We start from the raw sequence: 27,297 nt of genomic DNA, 5'->3' as shown, positions 1-27,297 counted from the left end.
TAAGTGGTACCTGCTATATATGCAGTTCAGATGGCTTTTCCTATACAAGACTGGGGCAGTATAGGGTGTTTGAAGGGTGTTAATCATTGATCCCACTTCAGGGTTATTTCAGCAGTATTACCATGGAGGGCTGGAGATCTCTATGCCTCATAAAGTATATTTGGTTTGGGGGGTTATACAGCAGTCAGTGCAAAATGTTCAATTGAAAGGACTAAGGAAAGTCATGTTTACACAGTAAACAAAGCATTCTCTCTCTGACATGAGTCATAAAATTGGAGTTCAGAGGTAGCGAGAGACATTTATTAGACTGATCACGTTTAGTGATACCTGCTGTGTTACATATGCTGTTCAGATGTCTCTCTCTCTCTCTCTCTCTCTCTGCTCTACTCTGCTGGCTCTGGATAGCGAAACCCTGGCTGATTACATGACCGATACTGAGCTACGTGAAGGACGGAACAGACATAGAAGTTGCTAGGCACCTGGAGTCGCAAGGGAAAAGGCCTTCCTTTATTCATCCACCATGAAAGGAACAACACAGCCCCTTTGTGTGTCCTGTCCTGTCTACTCCGTCGGAACAAAACCTTAGAAACTACATATTTAGTGCAATGAACAAAGTGTAGCTAACAAAGTGACTGATCTGTGGAAGCTACCTCCAACCATTTTTAAATATGTTGTTCTGTCTTCCTTTATCTTCTTCAATAAACTGAAATTAACAAACAGCTAACAGATAATGGTATCATGAAGCAGGTGAGAATAACATCTGTATGTAGGTCTGTCCTCACACAGCCAATCATCATAGATCTCTTTTGGGGCTGTTTACAAACTGTCTTAAAGGGCCAATCAGCAGTTGAAACAATACCAACGAGGACTCCCTGGCACCAATGTTCCCTCAAATGTTTTTCGTTACTGAGCAAATTTCAGGTCTGCTGAGCCCAAACTTGAAAGTTGTGAAAATTCAGTGCAACTTCCAGCATGCGTTTACTGTGAACACTGAGGCTGTACCCGCTTTAAGTTACAGTTTTAACAGTGGCCAAGTAGGCTACTGTGGCTATTTGATCATAATGTAGGCCTAGCAGAGTGGCCTACTATCAAAAGCAATGGAGAAAATGCATCCCATAACATTTTAACATGGAAATAGCTATTCTATCATTCACAGCCCAAGACGAATAAAACAAGGATTTATAGTTGGGTTTTTTACAGAAATGTTTGGCGATCGAATAGAAATGCTTTGGAGATCGACCAGTTGATCGCGATCGACTGGTTGGTGACCACTGCTCTAGAAAGTTGAGTGAAGTTCAATCTTGTGCTTCTCTCTGTGGGCTGATATTTCTTCTGCGCAGCAGTCCTGCTTCTATATGGAGTAAATGTGGATAACCAGCTGTATCCTGTAGGCCTATGTGATGTATGCAACATAGTTCGCATGGACTGCATAAAATACTATCAATCAAAGGCCATAGCATATCAAGTATGAAAAATGACTTTATTTTCAGTGTAAAGGACATTCTGTGTTCACTAATACATAAACACCATCTAGATACAGAATACATAAACTACATAATCATGATACACAACATAATGTATGCACTTTGATAACATTCATATATTACAACAATTAGTCATATGAATCAAAATGTTTGCATTATTTATTCTGTAATAAGAGTTGCAAGTACTAGACATTTTCAGTCATTCAATCAGCATTGTTCTGTTTTTCACTAAATCAAATAGTTTGAGGACATTCTGATTTTGTCAATAAAAACCTAAATGAAAATGAACAAGTAGCAAATGTCGATAAACAACAGGACAGAACTTACTTAACGTGTTGACAACATATTGCATGCATTCTGTCCATTAGATTGTAAAAAATAAAATCAAAGATTGTTCTGGTACTGTAAACAAAATAAGTATGACCTTATATGACCATCCTAGTTAGAGTTGATCTATATTGCACCCTTCCCCCAAAATGTCCCCTTCAGTTGTGTGGCAAAAACTAAGGCCCATAAGGTAAGAATACAATGCATGAAATGCATTTTGGACCTAAATCATATTGTATCTAGTTCACATAACATTTCACACGAGAACCCATGACATACTGTATATCAAGGGATTATTTATTAGCACCTAGTGTATATTTGGTTATTATCTACTAAGGGCTGTTTTCTCTGAATACATAATGGAAACCATTTTGCATAGACAGCAGGCAACATTGAATATTATTACATCTTTTGAACAGATTGTAGTGATTGGAATACCACTTAGATCTGATATCATCTAACTGTGTTTCTAAATAGCTAACCATTTACAACATGATTATAGGTGAATAATAACTTCATTATGTGTTATTATCGGAGTTCAGTCAATCTATCAACTTCATTTCCCTCCAGTCTGTCTGTACATTGCCTAAATAAAGGTTGGATGAAATAAATAGTCTGAGCAAATACTATCAGTATTCTTACAAACATTGACATTCACACATACATTTATAATCTCAGGCATCAACGACCTCACAATTAAAACCATCATTATAAGGCAGAAGAAGACAACTTCTAACCATCTTTCCTTGTCGTGGCTCTCACCATGCTAGTGTGTGACTCCCTGGCCATGCTAGTAGTTACCATGCTAGAGTCTTTAACCGCTCTAACATGCTTTTTATGTTCTTAGGTTATTCTCAGTGACAGTGGGGAAACTACTGTCTACTTATTGATAACTCTTTGTCCATTAGGGCTCTTATCTGGTCCTTGTTCGAACACACCATGGTCTTGAATCCTAATACTATACTGAAGTCTACTACATAACTGAGTGTTCAGCCTGTCCTGTTCTGCTTGATACTCTATCTACCAAGACTGATAGTTCCACTCAGTAGTGTTCCACCAGCTTGTTCCTGTCTTGACGACTCGACTCGTCTTCTTCAATGGCCAGCTGGTCAAGACAGTTCTGTGCTATGTGCCAGTCCTTCACGGTGAAGCAACAGACATACCAGCTTCCTATTTGCCAGGCTGTGCCACCTTGCCCGGTCGGAGCCAGTCTCTCCAGGGGGACTGGGGCTTCTCTTGCCCAGCCTCAGAGGTCCAGGAGGCGGGGGAGGAGGAGGGCCGGCGGGGCTTGGTGGAGGAAGCGGTGCTGGGTCTCCTCCAGAAGGACATGGGGTTGGAGGCAGGCTTCCTCTGGACCTGCTCCGACTGCTGCTGGGTCCTCAGCTGCTGGTTGATGATGATCTGAATGTCATCCTGAAGAAAATAAATAAAAACATTACAGCCTCATTAGACTTTACATACATACATTTTAAATGCAAGAGCTGGATATAAAAATAGCTTAAATATGCTTCCAATAGCATGAGGTTGAAATTGTAGGAAAGTTTCAATCATCGCTATTGAACTGGTCAGTTACAGTGAATATGTTGCCATGTCTTCATATGACCACAAGAGGGAGGTAGTCACCAAGCAGATGGCCTGACACTAGCACCATGACTCAGCAGTAGACTAGAGTAGCAGAGAGATTCTTCTAGCCTTTGCCACCTGTCATTCAGTTCAGATCCCTTCAGTCCAAACTTAGAGGGCTGTTTAAAGGTTGCCGTGTCCCTAACCCCAGTGGGGACACTACAGCTAAAGAGCAGTCTCTATGTAATACTAGAATTCTGACTCTGTGGCCAAGGATTACATTACATTTTGACTATTGGAGGTGCCCTGAAGATAATAGGCTTAATTAAACCAATGTTAATATTTTCACAGAGCTTATGAAAGTGCCCTAATATGTTACTGGAATGCGAGAGAGGGGCAGAGGAAGGGAGAGAAATAGAGATAGATAAAGAGAGCAAAAGACAGACAGAGAGAGAGAGAAGTGTGGTGACAGAAACAGAGAGACAGAGAGACCCACCTGCCAGGCCTCTAGTTCCTGAGACAGCTCCAGCTTGCGTTGGATAGCCTCCAGCAGCTGGTTGTTCAGACACATCATGTCGTTCTTACTCCTCACCAGCTCCGCCTCCATCAGGTTCTTCCTGCCATGATGAAACGGGGACAAACACATGTTAAGTCACAGTGACATCATCATAGATTCATAGCAAACAAATGTGGAAAGCCCATGGCAATCTTCCACTGAAAACACAGCACAGGGACATATGTTACACTTACAGTACACATAAAATGGCATGAACTACACTACCGGTCAAAAGTTTTAGAACACCTACTCATTGAAGAATCTCAAATATAAAATATATTTTGATTTGTTTAACACTTTTTTGGTTACTACATGATTCCATATGTGTTATTTCATAGTGTTGATGTCTTCACTATTATTGTACAATGTAAAAAATAGTAAAAATAAAGAAATACCCTTGAATGATTAGGTTTTCTAAAACTTTTGACTGGTGGTTTATGTACAAATGGAACATGTCACTTTATGAATGCTAAATGCTGTTTGAAAATAACATTGAAGGAAATTACAAAGACTGATAAAGGCAGAAAATAACTACATGATAAAGTTAAAACCACACTTACTTAGCTATGGCTTCATCTCTGTCTCTGATGGCCTGTTGGGCCACCTCTTCTTCCTTCTGTCTGTTTCCCAGCCTCAGCCTCAGCTCAGCATTCTCCTCCTGCAGCTGGGACATCTAAAAGAGGGGAGAGGACAAGAGAGAATATAGTGAACTGAAACCATGGTCTGAGTCCAATATTAGCAACCCCAATGTCTTGCGTTCAACTTCTGCTGTATCACGAACTCATAACCAACATGACCAAAAGGTGGCACACAAACCACACACACTGAGATGTGCCAACGTAACCACGACTAAAGCAGAGTATTCAGTGTCTGTGGTGCTTAGTTATGTTCGGCATAGTTTCTAGCCTGGGATGTTCTATAGACCTGCCACTCTATGAGTGAACACACATGACAGGTGGGTGTTGTGTTATAAAACAGTAGCTCATGGTATTCACTGGACATTCAGAGCTGTAACCTGACTATCATTGTACCGAAAAACCCCTCTCTCTCTCTCCAGCCCAGTCCCCAGCCCCTAGAGCCCCACACAAATAGGCCAGCAACACAGAAACTCCTTTATTGTGTCTAAATCTAAATCTCCATGGAACGCAGGCCTGACTGACACCTGATCTCTGTGTTAATGTCTCTGTCTCCTAGGGGATGAATCCAGCCTTTGTTGTCAGGGCCGGCAATCCATGTGGGAACCCGGGCACTGTACTGAGGACTCAGGTAACTGAACAATGAGGCCTCGTGTGCTGGGCTGAGCCGACTGTAAGAGGTGGAAGGTGATTTAGTATGATCTATGTATCAGTGATGACCTTGCTGCTGTACCTGTTGTCCATCTAATATTTAGGTCGGTTCTCCAGTAGACTATGTTAATTTTCATCTTCTGTTAGTGCTTCTCGTTTCATCCTTTGGTTATTTTCCTTTTTTGTCTGATAACATCTTTATTTCACCAGTCTCATTTCCCTTTCTCTCTCTAAGACCAGTGTAGGCACTAAAACTAGGGGAAACAACACTGCATTGTTTTGACAGGCACTTTCACGTGAAGGTGTATTTCCCAGTAGGAATAATAGACCGTGCCTGTTGTGATCTGTGAAGCATTCAACATTCCCAACCTGTCCTCTCCTAGATCACCGCCACAGGCTTCTAACAACAATGCCTCAACAGAGACCCAAACCAAAAACCACAGCACTGACATAACTCCAACGTCATCTGTCCTTATACCGGTACATGGTATTGTATGACACAAACACAATAGCACCTTACAGGTAAGGTAGACTGTGTTTTTTCTTTCTTTCCCCTCTAACAACAGAGCATACAGTACAGGTGCAGCTCAATAAATTAGAGTATTGTGGAAAAGTTAAGTAATTTCAATAATTCAATTGACAAATTGAAACTCATATATATCGTGGATTAATTACACAAAAAGTGAAATAGTTCAAGCCTGTATTTGTTTTAATCTTGATGATTATGGCTTACAGCTCATGAAAACCCCAAATTCAGTATCTCCGAAAATTAGAATATGACGTAAGACCAGTGAAAAAATGATATTTAATACAGACATGTCGGCCTTCTGAAAAGTATGTTCTTGTACATGCTGTCAGTACTTGGTTGGGGCTCCTTTTGCATGAATCACTGCATCTATGCGGCGTGGCATGGAGTCGATCAGCCTGTGGCACTGCTGAGGTGTTATGGAAGCCCAGGTGGCTTCGATAGCGGCCTTCAGCTCGTCTTCATTATTGGGTCTCGTGTCTCTCATCTTCCTCTTGACAATACCCCATAAATTCTCTATGGGGTTCAGATCAGGCGAGTTTGTTGGCCAATCAAGCACAGTAATCCCATGGTCATTGAACCAGGTATTGGTACCTTTGGCAGTGTGGGCAGGTGCCATGTCCTGCTGGAAAATGAAATCAGCATCTCCATAAAGCTTGTCAGCAGAAGGAAGCATGAAGTGCTCCAACATTTCCTGGTAGACGGCTGAGTTGACTTTGGACTTGATGAAAAACAGTGGACCAACACCAGAAGATGACATGGCTCCCCAAATCATCACTGACTGTGGAAACTTCACACTGGACTTCAAGCAACTTGGATTCTATGCCTCTCCACTCTTCCTCCAGACTCTGGGACCTTGATTGCCAAATGAAATGCAAAATGTACTTTCATCTGAAAAGAGGACTTTGGACCACTGAGCGACAGACCAGTTATTTTTCTCCTTAGCCCAGGTAAGACGCTTCTGACGTTGCCTCTTGTTCAGGTGTGGCTTGACACGAGGAATGCGACAGTTGTAGCCCATTTCCTGGATACGTCTGTGCGTGGTGGCTCTTGATGCACTGACTCCTGTCTCAGTCCACTCCTTGTGAAGCTCCCCCACATTTTTGAATGGCCTTTGCTTGACAATGCTCTCAAGGCTCCGGTTATCCCTGTTGCTTGTGCACCTTTTCCTACCACACTTCTTCCTTCCACTCGACTTTCCATGAATATGCTTGGATACAGCACTCTGTGAACAGCCAGCTTCTTTAGCAATGAGGGTGTTGATGACTGTCTTCTGCACAACTGTCAAATCAGCAGTCTTCCCCATGATTGTGAAGCCTACTGAACTGGACTGAGAGACCATTTAAAGGCTCAGGAAACCTTTGCAGGTGTTTTGAGTTAGTTAGCTGATTAGAGTGTGACACCTTGAGTCTACAATATTGAACTTTTTCACAATATTCTAATTTTCTGAGATACTGAATTTGGGGTTTTCATGAGCTGTAAGCCGTAATCATCAAGATTAAAACAAATACAGGCTTGAACAATTTCACTTTTTGTGTAATTAATCCACGATATATATGAGTTTCACTTTGTCAATTGAATTATTGAAATTACTTAACTTTTCCACAATATTCTAATTTATTGAGCTGCACCTGTATATTAATTAAATGGGGGAATTGAATAAATGCTTTGCATTTAGGCCAGAAAGTGTATTCCTAGTGCCTTGTTGCATACAGGATGCATTTTTTTTTATATATTTGTATTCTGTATATTTGTATTCTTTTTTCACTCTGTCATTTAGGTCATTATTGTGGAGTCACTACAATGTTGTTGATCCATCCTCAGTTTTCTCCCATCACAGCCATTGGACTCTGTAGCTGTTTGGCCTCATGGTGACATCCCTGAGCAGTTTCCTTCTTGTCCTGCAGCTAAGTTCAGAATGACGACTGTATCTTTGATGTGTCTGGGTGGTTTAATACATCATCCAGAGCATAATTATTAACTTGACCATTCTTAAAGAGATATTAAATGTCTGATTTGTTATTGTTACCCATCTACCAATCACTTTATGAGGCATTTGAAAAGCTCCCTGGTAGTTGAATCTGTGCTTAAAATGCAATACCTGACTGAGGGACCTTACAGATGTTGTATGTATGGGGGACAGAGGAAGTGGTAGTCGTTCAAAAATATATATGTATCATTTTGTATAGATCAATTTAAAAAAATCACAATTCAATCTATTTCAATCCCATTTTTTTACGCAGCAAAATGTGAAAAATTCCAAGGGGGATGAATACTTATAATACCCACTGTAGCTAACATTTTAGTATTTTTCAGCAAAAGTACACAATAACTATACATAGTTTCCACGATTACATTAGCTTGTACTCTCATCATATGGCTACCCCGAAACGCTAACTATTTTTTTCCCCCTAGTAAGGTCCTTCAAAATCTCACGGTTTTCCTTTACCTTAGCATTGTGCATGGTGACTTGTTGTTTTTGCTGCTCATTTAATGGCATATCGATCCATGTGTCCTCCAATTTTTTTAGGGTGATCTAGTGTTGTATATGTGATGCCGATTTTTCGTATTTGATGAGGTCATTGTTCAGGTTCTTGAGGTCGCAGTAGCAGCCTTCTACCCAATACTCCACCAATTATAAATGTTTCAACTCAATACTTCTTGTATCCCCCCCCACCACCCCACAAATGCACTGTAATTTAAGATTTAAAATTGTAACGCTCTCTCTGCTTCATGGGAAAATGAATGGATTTGAATGGATGGGATGGTAGGCACAGATCGACAAGAGCTTGTGATGCAGTTTTAGCACATTTTGGGATTTTAAGCATAAAAACCTTTTGACAATAGCTTTTTTTATTTGATTAAAAAAGCTACCCTGCCTACCCTGACAGCACATCACTGGCCTATTGTTAGAGTTAGTTAGCATGCCCTGGTCGGTGGCTTGGTTTCCAGGATGACTCCTCACCTGAGGGATGTGGGTGTGGTTGGCCAGTTTCTGAGCCACACCCTTTAACTGGAGCAGCATGGCCTGCAGGTCTCCTTCCTCCTGACCTATAAACTCTGACCTCTCTGGAGTTTTCACTACCTGGGTCAGGGGTTGCAGCAGCTCCAGGATGGACAGAACCTCCTGGGTCATCTATTGGAGAGAGACAGAGAGAGAGAGAGAGAGAGAGAGAGAGAGAGAGAGAGAACAGATAGATATATACAGTGGGGGAAAAAAGTATTTAGTCAGCCACCAATTGTGCAAGTTCTCCCACTTAAAAAGATGAGAGAGGCCTGCAATTTTCATCATAGGTACACGTCAACTATGACAGACAAAATGAGAAAAAAAAATCCAGAAAATCACATTGTAGGATTTTTTATGAATTTATTTGCAAATTATGGTGGAAAATAAGTATTTGGTCAATAACAAAAGTTTCTCAATACTTTGTTATATACCCTTTGTTGGCAATGACACAGGTCAAACGTTTTCTGTAAGTCTTCACAAGGTTTTCACACACTGTTGCTTGTCTTCTCCAACAGCGCCGGAGAAGATGGCTGCCGTTTTACAGCCCTCTAACCAATTGTACTATTATGTGTGTTTTTCCGCGTTATTTGTAATTTATTTTGTACATAATGTTTCTGCCATCGTCTCTTATAACCAAAAAGAGCTTCTGGATATCAGGACAGCGATTACTCACCTCGCATTGGACGAAGATTTTTTCTTCAACGAGGCGGCCGCGAAGGATATCCTACAGACACCCGACAAGGCCCAGATCCCCGTCATTCGCGTGAGGAAGAGACGGAGATATCGCGGACGCAGATCCGGGTGCCTTGTAAGGATCCGACGGCGAGCGAGTAAACTGCCTCTTCCATCAATCCTATTAGCCAACGTTCAAGCTTTTGAGAATAAAATGGACGATTTAAGATTACGGTTATCCTACCAACGGGACATTAAAAACTGTAATATCTTATGTTTCACGGAGTCGTGGCTGAACGACAACAATGATAACATTCAGCTAGCAGGCTATACGCTACATCGGCAGGACAGAACGTCTGACTCTGGTAAGACAAGGGGTGGCGGTCTCTGTATATTTGTAAACAACAGCTGGTGCACAAAATCAAATACTAAGGAAGTCTCGAGGTTTTGCTCGCCTGAGGTAGAGTATCTTATGATAAGCTGTAGACCACACTATTTACCAAGAGAGTTTTCAGCTATATTTTTCATAGCTGTCTATTTACCACCACAAACCAATGCTGGCATTAAGATTGCACTGAATGAGTTGTACAAGGCCATTAATCAACAGGAAAACGCTCATCCAGATGCAGCGCTCCTAGTGGCCGGGGACTTTAATGCAGGGAAACTTAAATCCGTTCTACCTAATTTCTACCAGCATGTTAAATGTGCAACCAGAGGGAAAAAAACTCTAGACCACCTTTACTCCACACACAGAGACGCATACAAAGCTCTCCCTCGCCCTCCCTTTGGCAAATCTGACCATAACTCTATCCTCCTGATTCCTGCTTATAAGCAAAAACTGAAGCAGGAAGCACCAGTGATTCGGTTAATAAAAAAGTGGTCAGATGACGCAGATGCTAAGCTACAGGACTGTTTTGCTAGCACAGACTGGAACATGTTCCGGGATTCTTCAGACAGCATTGAGGAGTACACCACATCAGTCACTGGCTTCATCAATAAGTGCATCGATGATGTCGTCCCCACAGTGACCGTACGTACATACCCCAACCAGAAGCCATGGTTTAGAGGAAACATCCGCACTGAGCTAAAGGGTAGAGCTGCCGCTTTCAAGGAACGGGACTCTAACCCGGACGCTTATAAGAAATCCCGCTATGACCTCCGACGAACCATCAAACAGGCAAAGAGTCAATACAGGTCTAAGATTTAATCATACTACACTGGCTCTGACGCTCGTCGGATGTGGCAGGGCTTGAAAACTATTACAGACTACAAAGGGAAGCACAGCCGCGAGCTGCCCAGTGACACAAGCCTACCAGACGAGCTAAACCACTTCTATGCTCGCTTCGAGGCAAGCAACACTGAAGCATGCATGAGAGCACCAGCTGTTCCGGATGACTATGTGATCACGCTCTCCGTAGCCGATGTGAGTAAGACTTTTAAGCAGGTCAACATTCACAAGGCCGCAGGGCCAGACGGATTACCAGGACGTGTACTCCGAGCATGTGCTGACCAACTGGCAAGTGTCTTCACTGACATTTTCAACATGTCCCTGACTGAGTCTGTAATACCAACATGTTTCAAGCAGACCACCATAGTCCCCGTGCCCAAGAACTCTAAGACAACCTGCCTAAATGACTACCGACCCGTAGCACTGACGTCTGTAGCCATGAAGTGCTTTGAAAGACTGGTCATGGCTCACATCAACAGCATAATCCCAGAAACCCTAGACCCACTCCAATTTGCATACCGCCCCAACAGATCCACAGATGATGCAATCTCTATCGCACTCCACACTGCCCTTTCCCACCTGGACAAGAGGAACACCTACGTGAGAATGCTATTCATTGACTACAGCTCAGCATTCAACACCATAGTGCCCTCTAAGCTCATCACTAAGCTAAGGATCCTGGGACTAAACACCTCCCTCTGCAACTGGATCCTGGACTTCCTGATGGGCCGCCCCCAGGTGGTAAGGGTAGGTAACAACACATCTGCCACACTGATCCTCAACACGGGGGCCCCTCAGGGGTGCGTGCTCAGTCCCCTCCTGTACTCTCTGTTCACCCATGACTGCATGGCCAGACACGACTCCAACACCATCATTAAGTTTGCCGACAACACAACAGTGGTAGGCCTGATCACCGACAGCTTCAAGTTCCTTGGTGTCCACATCACCAACGACTATCATGGTCCAAACACACCAAGACAGTCGTGAAGAGGGCACGACAAAGCCTATTCCCCCTCAGGAGACTAAAAAGATTTGGCATGGGTCCTCAGATCCTCAAAAAATTCTACAGCTGCACCATCGAGAGCATCCTGACTGGTTGCATCACCGCCTGGTATGGCAACTGCTTGGCCTCTGACCGCAAGGCACTACAGAGGGTAGTGCGTACGGCCCAGTACATCACTGGGGCCAAGCTTCCTGCCATCCAGGACCTCTATACCAGGCGGTGTCAGAGGAAGGCCCTCAAAATTGTCAAAGACTCCAGCCACCCTAGTCATAGACTGTTCTCTCTGCTACCGCGACGGCAAGCAGTACCGGAGTGCCAAGTCTAGGTCCAAAAGACTTCTCAACAGCTTCTACCCCCAAGCCATAAGACTCCTGAACAGCTAATCATGGCTACCCGGACTATTTGCACTGCCCCCCCCACCCCATCCTTTTTACGCTGCTGCTACTCTGTTAAGTATTTATGCATAGTCACTTTAACTCTACCCACATGTACATATTACCTCAACTACCTCAACTAGCCGGTGCCCCCGCACATTGACTCTGCAACGGTACCCCCCTGTATATATAGCCTCCCTACTGTCAATTTATTTTACTGTATATATAGCCTCCCTACTGTCACTTTATTTTACTTCTGCTCTTTTTTTTCTCAACACTTTTTTTGTTGTTGTTTTATTCTTACTTTTTTTTGTTTAAAATAAATGCACTGTTGGTTAAGGGCTGTAAGTAAGCATTTCACTGTAATGTCTGCACCTGTTGTATTCGGCGCATGTGACCAATAAAATTTGATTTGATTTGATTTGATTTTGGCCCATTCCTCCATGCAGATCTCCTCTAGAGCAGTCATGTTTTGGGGCTGTCGCTGGGCAACACAGACGTTCAACTCCCTCCAAAGATTTTCTATGGGGTTGAGATCTGGAGACTGGCTAGGCCACTCCAGGACCTTGAAATGCTTCTTACGAAGCCACTCCTTCGTTGCCCGGGCGGTGTGTTTGGGATCATTGTCATGCTGAAAGACCCAGCCATGTTTCATCTTCAATGCCCTTGCTGATGGAAGGAGGTTTTCACTCAAAATCTCACGATACATGGCCCCATTCATTCTTTCCTTTACACGGATCAGTCGTCCTGGTCCCTTTGCAGAAAAACAGCCCCAAAGCATGATGTTTCCACCCCCATGCTTCACAGTAGGTATGGTGTTCTTTGGATGCAACTCAGCATTCTTTGTCCTCCAAACACGACGAGTTGAGTTTTTACCAAAAAGTTCTATTTTGGTTTCATCTGACCATATGACATTCTCCCAATCCTCTTCTGGATCATCCAAATCCACTCTAGCAAACTTCAGATGGGCCTGGACATGTACTGGCTTAAGCAGGGGGACACGTCTGGCACTGCAGGATTTGAGTCCCTGGCAGCGTAGTGTGTTACTGATGGTAGGCTTTGTTACTTTGGTCCCAGCTCTCTGCAGGTCATTCACTAGGTCCTCCCGTGTGGTTCTGGGATTTTTGCTCACCGTTCTTGTGATCATTTTGACCCCACGGGGTGAGATCTTGCTTGGAGCCCCAGATCGAGGGAGATTATCAGTGGTCTTGTATGTCTTCCATTTCCTAATAATTGCTCCCACAGTTGATTTCTTCAAACCAAGCTGCTTAAAAAAAATGTATGCACGCATGACTGTAAGTCGCTTTGGATAAAAGCGTCTGCTAAATGGCATATTTATTTATTTTATTTTTACCTATTGCAGATTCAGTCTTCCCAGCCTGGTGCAGGTCTACAATTTTGTTTCTGGTGTCCTTTGACAGCTCTTTGGTCTTGGCCATAGTGGAGTTTGGAGTGTGACTGTTTGAGGTTGTGGACAGGTGTCTTTTATACTGATAACAAGTTCAAACAGGTGCCATTAATACAGGTAACGAGTGGAGGTCAGAGTAGCCTCTTAAAGAAGAAGTTACAGGTCTGTGAGAGCCAGAAATCTTGCTTGTTTGTAGGTGACCAAATACTTATTTTCCACCATAATTTGCAAATAAATTCATAAAAAATCCTACAATGTGATTTCTGGATTTTTTTAAATATATATATATACAGTGGGGGAAAAAAGTATTTAGTCAGCCACCAATTGTGCAAGTTCTCCCACTTAAAAAGATGAGAGAGGCCTGTAATTTTCATCATAGGTACACGTCAACTATGACAGACAAATTGAGAATTTTTTTCTCCAGAAAATCACATTGTAGGATTTTTCATGAATTTATTTGCTAATTATGGTGGAAAATAAGTATTTGGTCACCTACAAACAAGCAAGATTTCTGGCTCTCACAGACCTGTAACTTCTTCTTTAAGAGGCTCCTCTGTCCTCCACTCGTTACCTGTATTAATGGCACCTGTTTGAACTTGTTATCAGTATAAAAGACACCTGTCCACAACCTCAAACAGTCACACTCCAAACTCCACTATGGCCAAGACCAAAGAGCTGTCAAAGGACACCAGAAACAAAATTGTAGACCTGCACCAGGCTGGGAAGACTGAATCTGCAATAGGTAAAAATAAAATAAATAAATATGCCATTTAGCAGACGCTTTTATCCAAAGCGACTTACAGTCATGCGTGCATACATTTTTTTTAAGCAGCTTGGTTTGAAGAAATCAACTGTGGGAGCAATTATTAGGAAATGGAAGACATACAAGACCACTGATAATCTCCCTCGATCTGGGGCTCCAAGCAAGATCTCACCCCGTGGGGTCAAAATGATCACAAGAACGGTGAGCAAAAATCCCAGAACCACACGAGGGGACCTAGTGAATGACCTGCAGAGAGCTGGGACCAAAGTAACAAAGCCTACCATCAGTAACACACTACGCCGCCAGGGACTCAAATCCTGCAGTGCCAGACGTGTCCCCCTGCTTAAGCCAGTACATGTCCAGGCCCGTCTGAAGTTTGCTAGAGTGCATTTGGATGATCCAGAAGAGGATTGGGAGAATGTCATATGGTCAGATGAAACCAAAATATAACTTTTTGGTAAAAACTCAACTCGTCGTGTTTGGAGGACAAAGAATGCTGAGTTGCATCCAAAGATCACCATACCTACTGTGAAGCATGGGGGTGGAAACATCATGCTTTGGGGCTGTTTTTCTGCAAAGGGACCAGGACGACTGATCCGTGTAAAGGAAAGAATGAATGGGGCCATGTATCGTGAGATTTTGAGTGAAAACCTCCTTCCATCAGCAAGGGCATTGAAGATGAAACGTGGCTGGGTCTTTCAGCATGACAATGATCCCAAACACACCGCCCGGGCAACGAAGGAGTGGCTTCGTAAGAAGCATTTCAAGGTCCTGGAGTGGCCTAGCCAGTCTCCAGATCTCAACCCCATAGAAAATCTTTGGAGGGAGTTGAAAGTCCGTGTTGCCCAGCGACAGCCCCAAAACATCACTGCTCTAGAGGAGATCTGCATGGAGGAATGGGCCAAAATACCAGCAACAGTGTGTGAAAACCTTGTGAAGACTTACAGAAAACGTTTGACCTGTGTCATTGCCAACTAAGGGTGTATATATCAAAGTATTGAGAAACTTTTGTTATTGACCAAATACTTATTTTCCACCATAATTTGCAAATAAATTCATAAAAAATCCTACAATGTGATTTTCTGGATTTTTTTTCTCATTTTGTCTGTCATAGTTGACGTGTACCTATGATGAAAATTAGAGTCTCATCTTTTTAAGTGGGAGAACTTGCACAATTGGTGGCTGACTAAATACTTTTTTTACCCACTGTATATATATGAGATTCAAATTTAAACCAAATCAAATTGTATTGGATAGTGTTTATAACAAAAACATTTGCACCCAGGTAAACTGGCCTAAATTCGGCCGCATAAAACAAGCAGTAGCACCGTGGCAAGGAGAAAACTCATTGGAAATACAATAACACTATGGTGTGTTAGGTCAATGAGCTCTGTGTTATTTTAACACTACAATGTGAATGTGTCGCTCAGGGACATTGCATTATGCTCAGCCTACATTATGACTACTTGTTTCAAAAGTGTTGAACTCATTACTGAGGAGGAAAGGTAAAATAATAATCAAAAGTGGGTTAACGGTGTTAAAAAGTTGGTGATCCCATTTTCTTGAACTTGACACTTCCTAGGCCTAGATGACATCAGAGGAAGGAATTTTGTAGAGTTCTGTGTTCGTTATTTATATATCTCAATAGTTGAGTTATATACCTCATCTCACTACCTTATGTCTTTCCCTAGAGCAGGCCTCTCCAACCCTGTTCCTGGAGAGCTACCGTCCTGTAGGTTTTCACTCCAACCCTAATCTAGCACACCTGATTCTAATAATTAGCTGGTTGATAAGATGAACCAGGTTAGTTACAACTTGGGTTGGAGCAAAAACCTACAGGAGGGTAGCTCTCCAGGAACAGGGTTGGAGACCCCTGTCCTAGAGCTTTTAAGAGTCAAAGATCACCGTTTTTTTCTTTGAGACTTCTGAGCTCTATAGGAAAAAAACGTCCATAGGTATAACCACTTTAACCTCTTAAGGATCAGACACTTTCTTTTTCAATTTGCGCCTAAAATGACATACACAAATCTAACTGCCTGTAGCTCAGGACCTAAAGCAAAGATATGCATATTCTTGATATAATTTGAAAGGAAACACTTTGAAGTTTGTGGAAATTTGAAATTAATGTAGGAGAATATAACACATTAGATCTGGTAAAAGATCATACAAACAAAAAAAACTTGTTTTCTATATATTTTCTTTTGCATCATCTTTGAAATGCAAGAGGAAGGCCAGACAGTGATGTAGGATTCTAGATGTAATTTAGATGTTGTCCACCAGATGGCAGCAGTGTGTGCGCAAAGTTTCCAGACTGATCCAGTGAAGAATTGCATCACTACACAATATTTTGTATCAAGTCTGCCTGCAGTTTTCCCAAATGTGCCGAATTGGTTTTCAAGTACATAACTATAGAGAACATACAAAAATGCTATGGTAATACAATATTTAAGTTTGCACACTCCCAGGAATGTCATAAATTATGGATCATTAGCTTCCCTACAGAAAATACACTAACCTTCACACATCTAGATGGCCGGGCGGGGTGGGTGTGGAGTCAGAGGTCAAACTGTAGAACCCAGTTCCTACATTTGAATATAAAAATTGATTTTTCAAACAAAACTACACTAGATTTTATCTCTGGGACCCTCAGGATGACAAATCAGAGCAAAATTACTGAATGTAAGTACATTATTTACCTTCAGAGGTGAATGTACCAAACCAGTTGCCATGATAAAAGTGTTTTGTTGTTGTGCACTTTCCTCAAACAATAGCATGGCATTTTTTAGCTGTAATAGCTACTGTAAATTGGACAATGCAGTTAGATTAACAAGAATTAAAACTTTCTGCCCATATAAGACATGTCTATGTCCCGGAAAGTTGGCTGTTGTTTACAACATAATTCTAGTCACATATCGCATATTGAACAACAACCGTCCCGTATAAGGGACACCGATCCCGTAAAGGTTAACACAAAACCTGACTGAATGTGTGTGCTCTCTGACAGTTCGAGGTAGAAAGATCCATCTAGCTTAGGTGATTCAACCAAGCAGGAAATGTAGACTAGCGAATGACTCATGGGTTCACTAAAAGATCAGTTTCCTGGTATGGAAGAAAACAAACCGAAATAATGACAGAATCAGACAGTCGAAATGTGACAGAATTTGTCTCTTTCTTTCTCACATTTTAGGCTTGGTTTCAAGCATTCATTATCACAATGTTTTCTACTAATTGTACCCCGTACGCAGGAGCTGTAATACGTTCACACCTCAGTAGCTAGTGGCAGAGCTCTCACAAATAATGTTGCCCTTGTTGTTTCTTTTTCTTTGAAGACAGGACAGACAAGGTAAGAAGTGTTCCTTTACAGAGGTTGGTACTGTACCATCACACAGAGTCACCAAGAACATACCCAGAACGTTCTGTTGCTATGTATCATTCTTCCATTACAGTGTCATGGGAATATTTAAGTGATCAACACCATCTTTAGCATATTTAGAGTTTCTGTAATACACATCACTTCCAGTGTTCAATTTGTGACACTCAAGGTGCGGGTTGATGGTCACTAGACTTGATGCTGAATGTTATGGATTATTCTCATATCTGTTGATAATGATTGACGCCAGACACACTGATTATTCACTGTTTTATTGTATTGATGACATGGGCACTGTGTGATTCTGTAGAAGCTGACAAAGTCACTGCCTTTTTGCTTTGACTTGCTACAAGCCTCTCAGGCTGGTGTTTACAGAACATTTGGTGCTGTGTGATTAGGATATAAAGGGCCTGTCTCCAAGAGGCCAGTTATTTTCTCTGCTTCTGTGCTGGGTGGTGTTTCCCTGTTGCTACTTGTAATAAACCAGAAAAGACTGCTCTCCTTTTTGTTCACCAGGAAATTCCTATTACATACAGGTAGTGGACTTTGATTGCATGTTTGTGTATCTCAGTATTCTATGTATCTTTCTAACACCTCATACTTTATACACTCTTAGAAAAAAGGGTACAAAATGGTTCTTCGGCTGTCCCCATAGGAGAACCCTTTTTTGCTCCAGGTAGAACACTTTTGAGTCCACGTAGAACCCTCTGTGGAAAGGGTTCTACATGGAACCTAAAAGGGTTCTACCTGGAACCAAAAGGGTTCTATCTGATTTATGTACTAAGACTATGTATGTACCAAGGGTATTAACCGAGGATAAGTGTGCTAACCCTTGCCTTTGTCCTAGGTTCCCTGTATCCTATGTCCCAGGTCCCATGTCTCCTAGTTTCTATAGTGTTACCTGTTCTCTGTCATGGCCCAGGCCCATGGTGTCCAGACTGGTCTCCAGCTCAGACAGTAGGGATGTGTTTCCATGGCTACTCCTGTCCTGCAGGGAGACCTCCTCCTGCAGCTCCTCCACCTGGACCTGCAGCTGCTGGGAACGCCCCCTCGCAGTCGCAGCCTCCTGCCATGCCTCCGCCAGCTACACACACGCAGAGAGGGGCACACGCACATACATCCACATACACACACACACACACACACACACACAAAGACACATACACACACACACACACAGAAAAACATACAGAGGGAAACACACACAAAGAGAGATACATAAGGTCTGGTCAGTGTCATCTAAAATCAACCACATTATGCAAACACATTGAGATTCAGACCCCATCAGTTTGTCTATTGAAAAGCAGATCTAGCGCTAGAGACACACAAGTATACATAGCATACAAATGTCATCCATCAATCACATATTACACAATATGTGCACCATATCAACATACAGTGCTATTGGAAATGTAAACCGCCATTGAACCAGCCTGGTGCAGAAACTCCACTACGGCACATGTGTGGAATCCAGCATTACAAGTTGAAATGACATGTGACAATGGGAGGGATGAGTCTATTTTAAAGCAAAGCTTTCCATAGATCAGGGGTTCCCAAACTTTTTATCCCGCACGCACACGCGCCATGTTTATTTCTATGGGCACAAGCACTGTTCATGACACAAACTGTTCACACCTCTCTTTTTGGTGGAGAGAATTTTGCAGGTTTAAAGCTTATTTCCTGCAATTCTACATATTTTGTCATGTCTAATGTGTATTCATGTGATATTTCAGTGACAAAAACATTACAACAATATCTATGGGCAAAAAAAACTAAATAAAAAAGCTGACATGGGCTAGTTGATCTGGACATTTCTGACAAGTTATAAATAGCTCTCTAAGGTATGCAATGACTGACATGACAAGAGGAACTGATGATGCACTACCCAATATCGAAATTGCCCCTTGTGCATTCTACTATTACAACTTTCAAGAGTAAGTTTAGTTCCTTTAAAAAAACATGTTTTTATTTCTTTGGGTGGGAGGGGAGGGGGAACCACTGCCATACTCAGAGAGTGGAAATTACGCTGCTGTTAAACCCCAATTACCAAAGTGTATCTCAGGGTCACTTAGGCAACTGTGCACTATTGACGTGATATTAGTGAGTAAACAAGGAGAAAGATACCAAAACTATATTCTGTGTTTTTACCTGTTGGCTCTGCTGCTGGTTGTGTTGGTCCTGTAGAGCTATGCGTGTGTGTAGGAAGGCCAGGCTGTCTCGTAGGTCTGCGTTCTCCTGACACACACTCTCCAGCCGCTCCTCTAGAGCCTGCTCTTTCTGGGACAGACGCACCACCTGGACCCACACAGGGAGCGATATAAAGTGTGTGTGTGTTTTTGTTTAACAATCCTTGTGGGTACCAGAAGTCCTCACAAGGATAGTAAAACATGAAAAATTCTGACAATTGGGGACATTTTGCTGGTCACCAAGAGGAAAAACGCTATTTTAGGGTTAGGGGTTTGGGGTTAAGGTTAGGCTTAGGGTTAGGGTTAGGTTAAGAGTTAAGGTTAGGGTTAGATTTAGGGTTAGGGGTTAGAGAAAATAGGATTTTGGATGGGAATCAATTATTTGTTCCCCACAAGGATAGCAATACAAAACTGTGTGTGTGTGTGTGTGTGTGTGTGTAGCCTACCTGCTCCCTCATGGCACTGAGCAGCTCCTCGTCCTGTGGTCTGTTGTGGTGGCCTCTCTGTTGAAGCTCCTGTTTCAGGGTCTGCAGCTCACTGGTCATCGCCCTCTCCACCTCCATCGCCTAGACCGCAACACAGACAGGCACCAGAGACAGGAGAGAGGTATTAGATATACATACAGAGAGACAGGAGAGAGGTATTAGATATACATACAGAGAGACAGGAGAGGGGTATTAGAAATACAGTGGTGTGAAAAAGTGTTTGCCCCCTTCCTGATTTGTTATTTGTTTGCATGTTTGTCACACTTAAATGTTTCAGATCATCAAACAAATTTATATCTTAGTCAAAGATAACACAAGTCAACACAAAATGCAGTTTTGAAATGGTTGTTATTATTAAGGGAAAACAAAATCCAAACCCTGTGTGAAAAAGTGTTTGCCCCCCCTGTTATCACACAACTCAACTGTGGTTTATCACACCTGAGTTCAATTCCTCTAGCCACACCCAGGCCTGATTACTGCCACACCTGTTCTCAATCAAGGAATCACTTAAATAGGACCTGCCTGACAAAGTGAAGTAGACCAAAATATCCTCAAAAGCTAGACGTCATGCTGAGATCCAAATAAATTCAGGAACAAATGAGAAAGAAAGTAATTGAGATCCATCAGTCTGGAAAAGGTTGTAAAGCCATTTCTAAAGCTTTGGGACTCCAGCGAACCACAGTGAGAGCCATTATCCACAAATGGCGAAAACATGGAACAGTGGTGAACCTTCCCAGGAGTGGCCGGCCGACTAAAATTACCCCAAGAGTGCAGCGACGACTCATCCAAGAGGTCACAAAAGACCCTACAACAACATCCAAAGAGCTGCAGGCCTCACTTGCCTCAGTTAAGGTCAGTGTTCATGACTCCACCATAAGAAAGAGACTGGGCAAAAATGGCCTGCATGGCAGAGTTCCAAGACAAAAAACACTGCTGAGCAAAAATAACATTAAGGCTTGTCTCATTTTTGCCAGAAAACATCTTGATGATCCCCAAGACCTTTGGGAAAATACTCTGTGGACTGACGAGACAAAAGTTGAACTTTTTGGAAGGTGTGTGTCCCATTACATCTGGCGTAAAAGTAACACCGCATTTCAGAAAAAGAACATCATACCAACAGTAAAATATGGTGGTGGTAGTGTGATGGTCTGGGCCCGTTTTGCTGCTTCAGGACCTGGAAGACTTGCTGTGATAAATGGAACCATGAATTCTGCTGTCTACCAAAAAATCCTGAAGGAGAATATCCGGCTATCTGTTCATGACCTCAAGCTGAAGCGAACTTGGGTTCTGCAGCAGGACAATGATCCAAAACACACCAGCAAGTCCATCTTTGAATGGCTGAAGAAAAACAAAATGAAGACTTTGGAGTAGCCTAGTTAAAGTCCTGACCTGAATCCTATTGAGATGCTGTGGCATGACCTTAAAAAGGCAGTTCATGCTCGAAAACCCTCCAATGTGGCTGAATTACAACAATTCTGCTAAGATGAGTGGGCCAAAATTCCTCCACAGCGCTGTAAAAGACTCATTGCAAGTTATCGCAAACGCTTGATTGCAGTTGTTGCTGCTAAGGGTGGCCCAACCAGTTATTAGGTTCTAGGGGGCAATCACTTTTTCACACAGGGCCATGTGGGTTTGGATTTTAATAACAACCTTCATTTCAAAACTGCATTTTGTGTTTACTTGTGTTATCTTTGACTAATATTTAAATTTGTTTGATGAGCTGAAACATTTAAGTGTGACAAACATGCAAACAAATCAGGAAGCGGGCAAACACTTTTTCACACCACTGTACATACAGAGAGACAGGAGAGGGGTATTAGAAATACATACAGAGAGACAGGAGAGACCAGAGAAAGAGGTACCAGGTTCAGGAGACATGAGATGAAAATACCTGAGACTAAAAATGGTAGAGACATTTAAGTTACTAGATATTAGATCCAGAGATAAATATCTAAAATAGACATAATATGAGGAAGTGTAATATAAAATCATAGATATTAAATAAGTGAATCTGTATTATTGGTTGCTGTGAGCTATGCTGAAAATGGAAAACTAAGATCACATAATACAGTCAGAGGAATGGTTATTGCCTCCAGCACATGTGCTTATGTTTTCGCCATAACAAAATAACTAGAAACTTCTCTCTGTGGGACCGTTGTTCCATTAACTACAAGATGGCATAGTAAGCAATTATTGACATATGCCTACACTACACAAAAAATTGCTATCTAGAACCTAAAAGGGTTCTTTGGCTGTCCCCATAGGATAATCCTTTGAATAACCCTTTTTGGTTCCAGGTAGAACCATTTTGGTTCCAGGTAGAAACTTTCTGAGTTCAATGTAGAACCCTTTACACAGAGGGTTCTACATGGAACCAAAAAGAGTTCTACCTGGAACCAAAAAGAGTTCTACCTGAAACCAAAAAGGGTTCTCCTATGGGGACAGCTGAAGAACCCTTTTGGAACCCTTTTTTCTAAGAGTATACCGAGAGTTTTGAGGAAAACAAAAGTTTTCTCCTTTACTAAAAAGGTTATATGCCATAGGTTTCAATGTAGAACTCATTTTGTGGGCTTGTTAAAAAACAAAATAAAAACATTTCCAAATACAAAAGCGAGAGAGACAGGAATGTATTGGCACTGTGCCAGTTCTTTGGCCCCCTAACCCTAACCCCCACCCCCAAACACACACACACACCCCTGGTCCCCCTGACTCAGCAGTATGGCGGGCCCCTGTCAGCTCCCATCACACACACACACATCACACACACACAATACAGGATGAAAGGGCCACAGCAGATGGAGCGACTGGGGAATCTTGGTCTTGGCAGTGACATCACCATGCCATGTTAGGCACAAAACATTGGGGATGTTATTGGGGGGGTGGGGGAGGCTGGGTAGTTGAATGAGCATTGGAGGACAGAAACAAAAACAGGGGGCATGTAGACACACACTATAGGGGGAGTGGCAAGGATGCACGTTTGCGTCAATCAGCCCCAGAGTCCAATCCATGGCTTATCTTGGCCTGACTATGGACAATGGAGCAAGCGGCCCACTAGGAATACACAGAGGGACGCTCCATTTGTTAGGGACACAAAATCAAACACAACCCCCCCTTGAGCTCCAAGACTTGGCCTTCCCTTGTCTAAACTGTGATGCACATAGCAGATGACTCCTACCGGAGTAGTAGACCCCAAGGGACCTCTCAGAGTGGTGGGACAAAGCATAGCATCCCCCTGGGATGGGAGGGCTCATAGATAGCAGTAGCACAAACATCATGTGAGGAACCCCCTCAATGGAAAGAGTGATAGATTTATATCTTCTACAATGATAGTTCTTCCTAGCGCCTCCCTCTCTAAGCAGTGTAACGCTGTCTGAGTCAAAGGTCAAACAAGGGTGTCTAATTTTACATAAACATAAATCAGGAGTGAGGGATATAACAGGTGCCCTCACCATGGAAATCATCCTGTTGGCCATATCCCAAAGAAAAGTGAGGGTGTTTCAGGTTACAGAGTAATTTTATTGGTGTCTAAATCTAAAGTTGAAAGCCTTAGCTAAACCCTTTGTGGTTTAATGTATTTTTCACCTGTAGAATGGCATGATTCATCACTAAAGTGATAAAAAGCAATTTTACTCACTTCCTTGTTTGAGACATGTGCACTGGTTTCTTTTCTTATGTTGGAAAAATAAATGATTTCCTTGGAGGCCTTTTCCTGTGAGTTAGATTGGACAATAACGTCATTTCTGAAAAGGTACTACCAAACAGAGAGATAGGCTACACATTTAATCAACCAAGGGTTGTTCTCATTTCCATCTTATGAAACTGTAACCGTACTCCCTTCAGAGTAACACGTTCCTTCGCAAAAAATATGTCTACATCATGTTATTTCAATGCAAGTGTTTGACTTGAGCTTCCACAGAAAATCTGTATGAAGTACACTAGAACTAACAGAAGTGAATGCTAGACTCTGGGTGAAGCATTGTTCACAGAGGAATAATTATTAGGCATTCTATGGAACAGTGAGGCCAAGATCCATCAATACTTTTGTATAATTTGCATGTTCAAGTTGAAAACTGCTGACAGGATAGAGAATCAAACAATAACAATGACACTGCCAGGCAGTCATAGATGTCTAAATACAAATTTCCTCTCACACTCAACTGTATGAATAACATTTATATATACAGCAAAACCTGATAACGAACCAGTCTCTGACTGGCGAAGATCAACATAGTTTGCACACTTCCTTTACAACCGAGGTGAACAGCAACAGTAAGCATATCTAGTGGTCTCTAGAAATACACTACATGATCAAAAGTATATGGACACCTGCTCGTCAAACATCTCATTCCAAAATCATGGGCATTAATATGGAGTTGGTCCCCCCTTTGCTGCTATAACAGCCTCCACTCTTCTGGGAAGGCATTCCACTAGATGTTGGAACATTGCTGCGGGACTTGCTTCCATTCAGCCACAAGAGCATTAGTGAGATCGGGCACTGATGTTGGGCGATTAGGCCTGGCTCGCAGTCGGCATTCCAATTCATCCCAACGGTGTTCAATGGGGTTGAGGTCAACATTGTCATGCTGAAACAGGAAATGGCCTTCCCAAACTGTTGCCACAAAGTTGGAAGCACAGAATCGCCTAGAATATAATTGTATGCTGTAGCGTTAAGATTTCCCTTCACTGGAACTAAGGGGCCTAGCCCGAACCATGAAATACAGCCCCAGACCATTATTCCTCCTCCACCAAACTTTACAGTTGGCACTATGCATTGGGGCATGTAGCATTCTCCTGGCATCTGCCAAACCCAGATTCATCCGTCGGACTGCCAGATGGTGAAGCATGATTCACCACTACAGAGAACGTGTTTCCACTGCTCCAGAGTCCAATGGCGGCGAGCTTTACACCCCACCAGCCGACGCTTGGCATTGCGCATGGTGATCTTAGGCTTGTGTGCAGCTGGTCGACCATAGAAACCCATTTCATGAAGCTCCCGACGAACAGTTCTTGTGCTGACGTTGCTTCCAGAGGCAGTTTGGAACTCAGTAGTGATTGTTGCAACCGAGGACAGACGATTTTTACGCGCTATGCGCTTCAGCACTTGGCGGTCCCGTTCTGTGAACTTCTGTGGTCTACCACTTCGCAGCTGAGCCGTTGTTGCTCCTAGACGTTTCCCCTTCACAATAACAGCACTTACAGTTGACCGGGGCAGCTCTAGCAGGGCAGAAATTTGACGAACTGACTTGTTGGAAAGGTAGGCACCCTATGACGGTGTCATGTTGAAAGTCACTAAGCTCTTCAGTAAGGCCATTCTACTGCCAATGTTTGATTATGGAGATTGCATGGCTGTGTGCTCGATTGTATACACCTGTCAGCAACAGGTGTGGCTGAAATAGCCAAATCCACTAATTTGAAGGGGTGTCCACATACTTTTGTACATATAGTGTATTTATGAGCTGAAATGGATATCCGTTTTCCTGGCTGGGTGATATATCGGAGATCTCACGCTCTCAGGCTGACTGTGTGGTAACCTCCCCCCCCAGATTCCTGTCATGCTCTGGCTAAGCTCACACACTACAGTTAGGCCAATCAGACCCTGGTACTATAGAACCACTTCAACCAGACATACTGTCCCACCTAGACACTGCTGTACACAGACCATATTGATATCTCTCTTTAGGTACACCGATTGTATAGTTATACAACCCCCCCCTCTCTCTCTCTCTCTCTCTCTCTTACACACACTCACCATGCCAGGCAGTGCTGCACACCTGGAGAGAGGGGTACCACCACCACCGTTCACTACCACGTCCGGTAAGAAGATGTCAGCGACCGGAGCGAGTGAAACACTCTTCAAACCTTTCCTCTCCGCAAGAACAGCGTCTGAAGTATTACTCTCTAGCTGTTCTTTTACGTTTACATTTCCAGAGAACTCAGAGTCACCCATGGTGGAAGCCAGCCAGTAGAATGAACCCACTTCTCTCCACTTCCTCCTCCTCCAGAACTCAGATTGAGAGATAGCTCCTGTAAATAGACCTTTTCCTGCCCGTTTTGGGGGACTGTGAGTGATAAATAGAAGATATTTCCTCTACACAGGGTGGAGTGACGATGATGGTTCCTCTATCTGAACTGAAGACTACTGAAGAGTCAAAAGGAGGTTGTGCTTTTTTCCATTGCCTTATGTCTGTGCACTGGACTGGAGTTAGATATTCAACTTCCATGCTTACGACAGCCAGGTGGTTAGTCATGTGTTTCACTAACTGTACGTTTACGTCACAATCATAACATTCAGCAATACAAAACAACACCCTTGTTGTAAGTTGGCAGAGCACTAGTCTAGCGGCCCACTCAAGGTTGCTAGCCTAGTACACAAGAACCTGTTACTTTAGCCAATAAGTTCTACTGTACCTACTAAACTGATAAGAGACTATAAAATACCTTGTTGATCGCAACGACAAGCTTCCAGTCTTAGGTACATCATTTATAGGGATAACCCAGGACCTCACCTTTACAAACAGGTGTCGTAGTGTTAATATTAGGTATCATTGTGGATTTTTATTTATTTATTTTTATTTATTTTATTTCACCTTTATTTAACCAGGTAAGCCAGTTGAGAACAAGTTCTCATTTACAACTGTGACCTGGCCAAGATAAAGCAAAGCAGTGCGATAAAAACAACAACACAGAGTTATATATGGGGTAAACAAAACAAAGTCAAAAATACAACAGAAAATATATATACAGTGTGTGCGAATGTAGTAAATTATATATATATATGGATAAACAGTTGAAGTCGGAAGTTTACATACAACTTAGCCAAATACATTTAAACTCGGTTTTTCACAATTCCTGACATCTAATCCTAGTAAAAATTCCCTGTTTTAGGTCAGTTAGAATCACCACTTTATTTTAAGAATGTGAAATGTCAGAATAATAGTAGAGAGAATTATTTTTTGCATCTTTTATCTCTTTCATCACATTCCCAGTGGGTCAGAAGTTTACATACACTCAATTAGTATTTGGTAGCATTGCCTTTAAATTGTTTAACTTGGGTCAAAC

At 42.5% G+C, this 27,297-nt stretch overlaps 1 protein-coding gene across 1 annotated transcript in view; it reads right to left on the bottom strand.

The window, feature by feature from the left end:
• Window positions 1-1,461: 1,461 nt before the first annotated feature.
• The window catches only part of LOC121566118 (BICD family-like cargo adapter 1), a 49,073-nt gene continuing 23,237 nt past the window's right edge, over window positions 1,462-27,297 (bottom strand). The window contains exons 3-9 of the mRNA XM_041876315.2: window positions 20,200-20,319; window positions 19,716-19,862; window positions 18,469-18,651; window positions 8,708-8,878; window positions 4,491-4,603; window positions 3,871-3,991; window positions 1,462-3,224 (exon numbers count right to left, since the gene is read on the bottom strand). Coding sequence (XP_041732249.1) covers window positions 2,982-3,224; window positions 3,871-3,991; window positions 4,491-4,603; window positions 8,708-8,878; window positions 18,469-18,651; window positions 19,716-19,862; window positions 20,200-20,319 — 1,098 coding nt within the window. The 3' untranslated portion in view covers window positions 1,462-2,981. The remainder of the gene's footprint in view (window positions 3,225-3,870; window positions 3,992-4,490; window positions 4,604-8,707; window positions 8,879-18,468; window positions 18,652-19,715; window positions 19,863-20,199; window positions 20,320-27,297) is intronic.

The sequence above is a fragment of the Coregonus clupeaformis genome, unplaced genomic scaffold (genome assembly GCF_020615455.1).
Source record: "Coregonus clupeaformis isolate EN_2021a unplaced genomic scaffold, ASM2061545v1 scaf0035, whole genome shotgun sequence".
NCBI lineage: Eukaryota > Metazoa > Chordata > Actinopteri > Salmoniformes > Salmonidae > Coregonus > Coregonus clupeaformis.
This window is presented reverse-complemented; position numbering and strand designations above follow the sequence as displayed.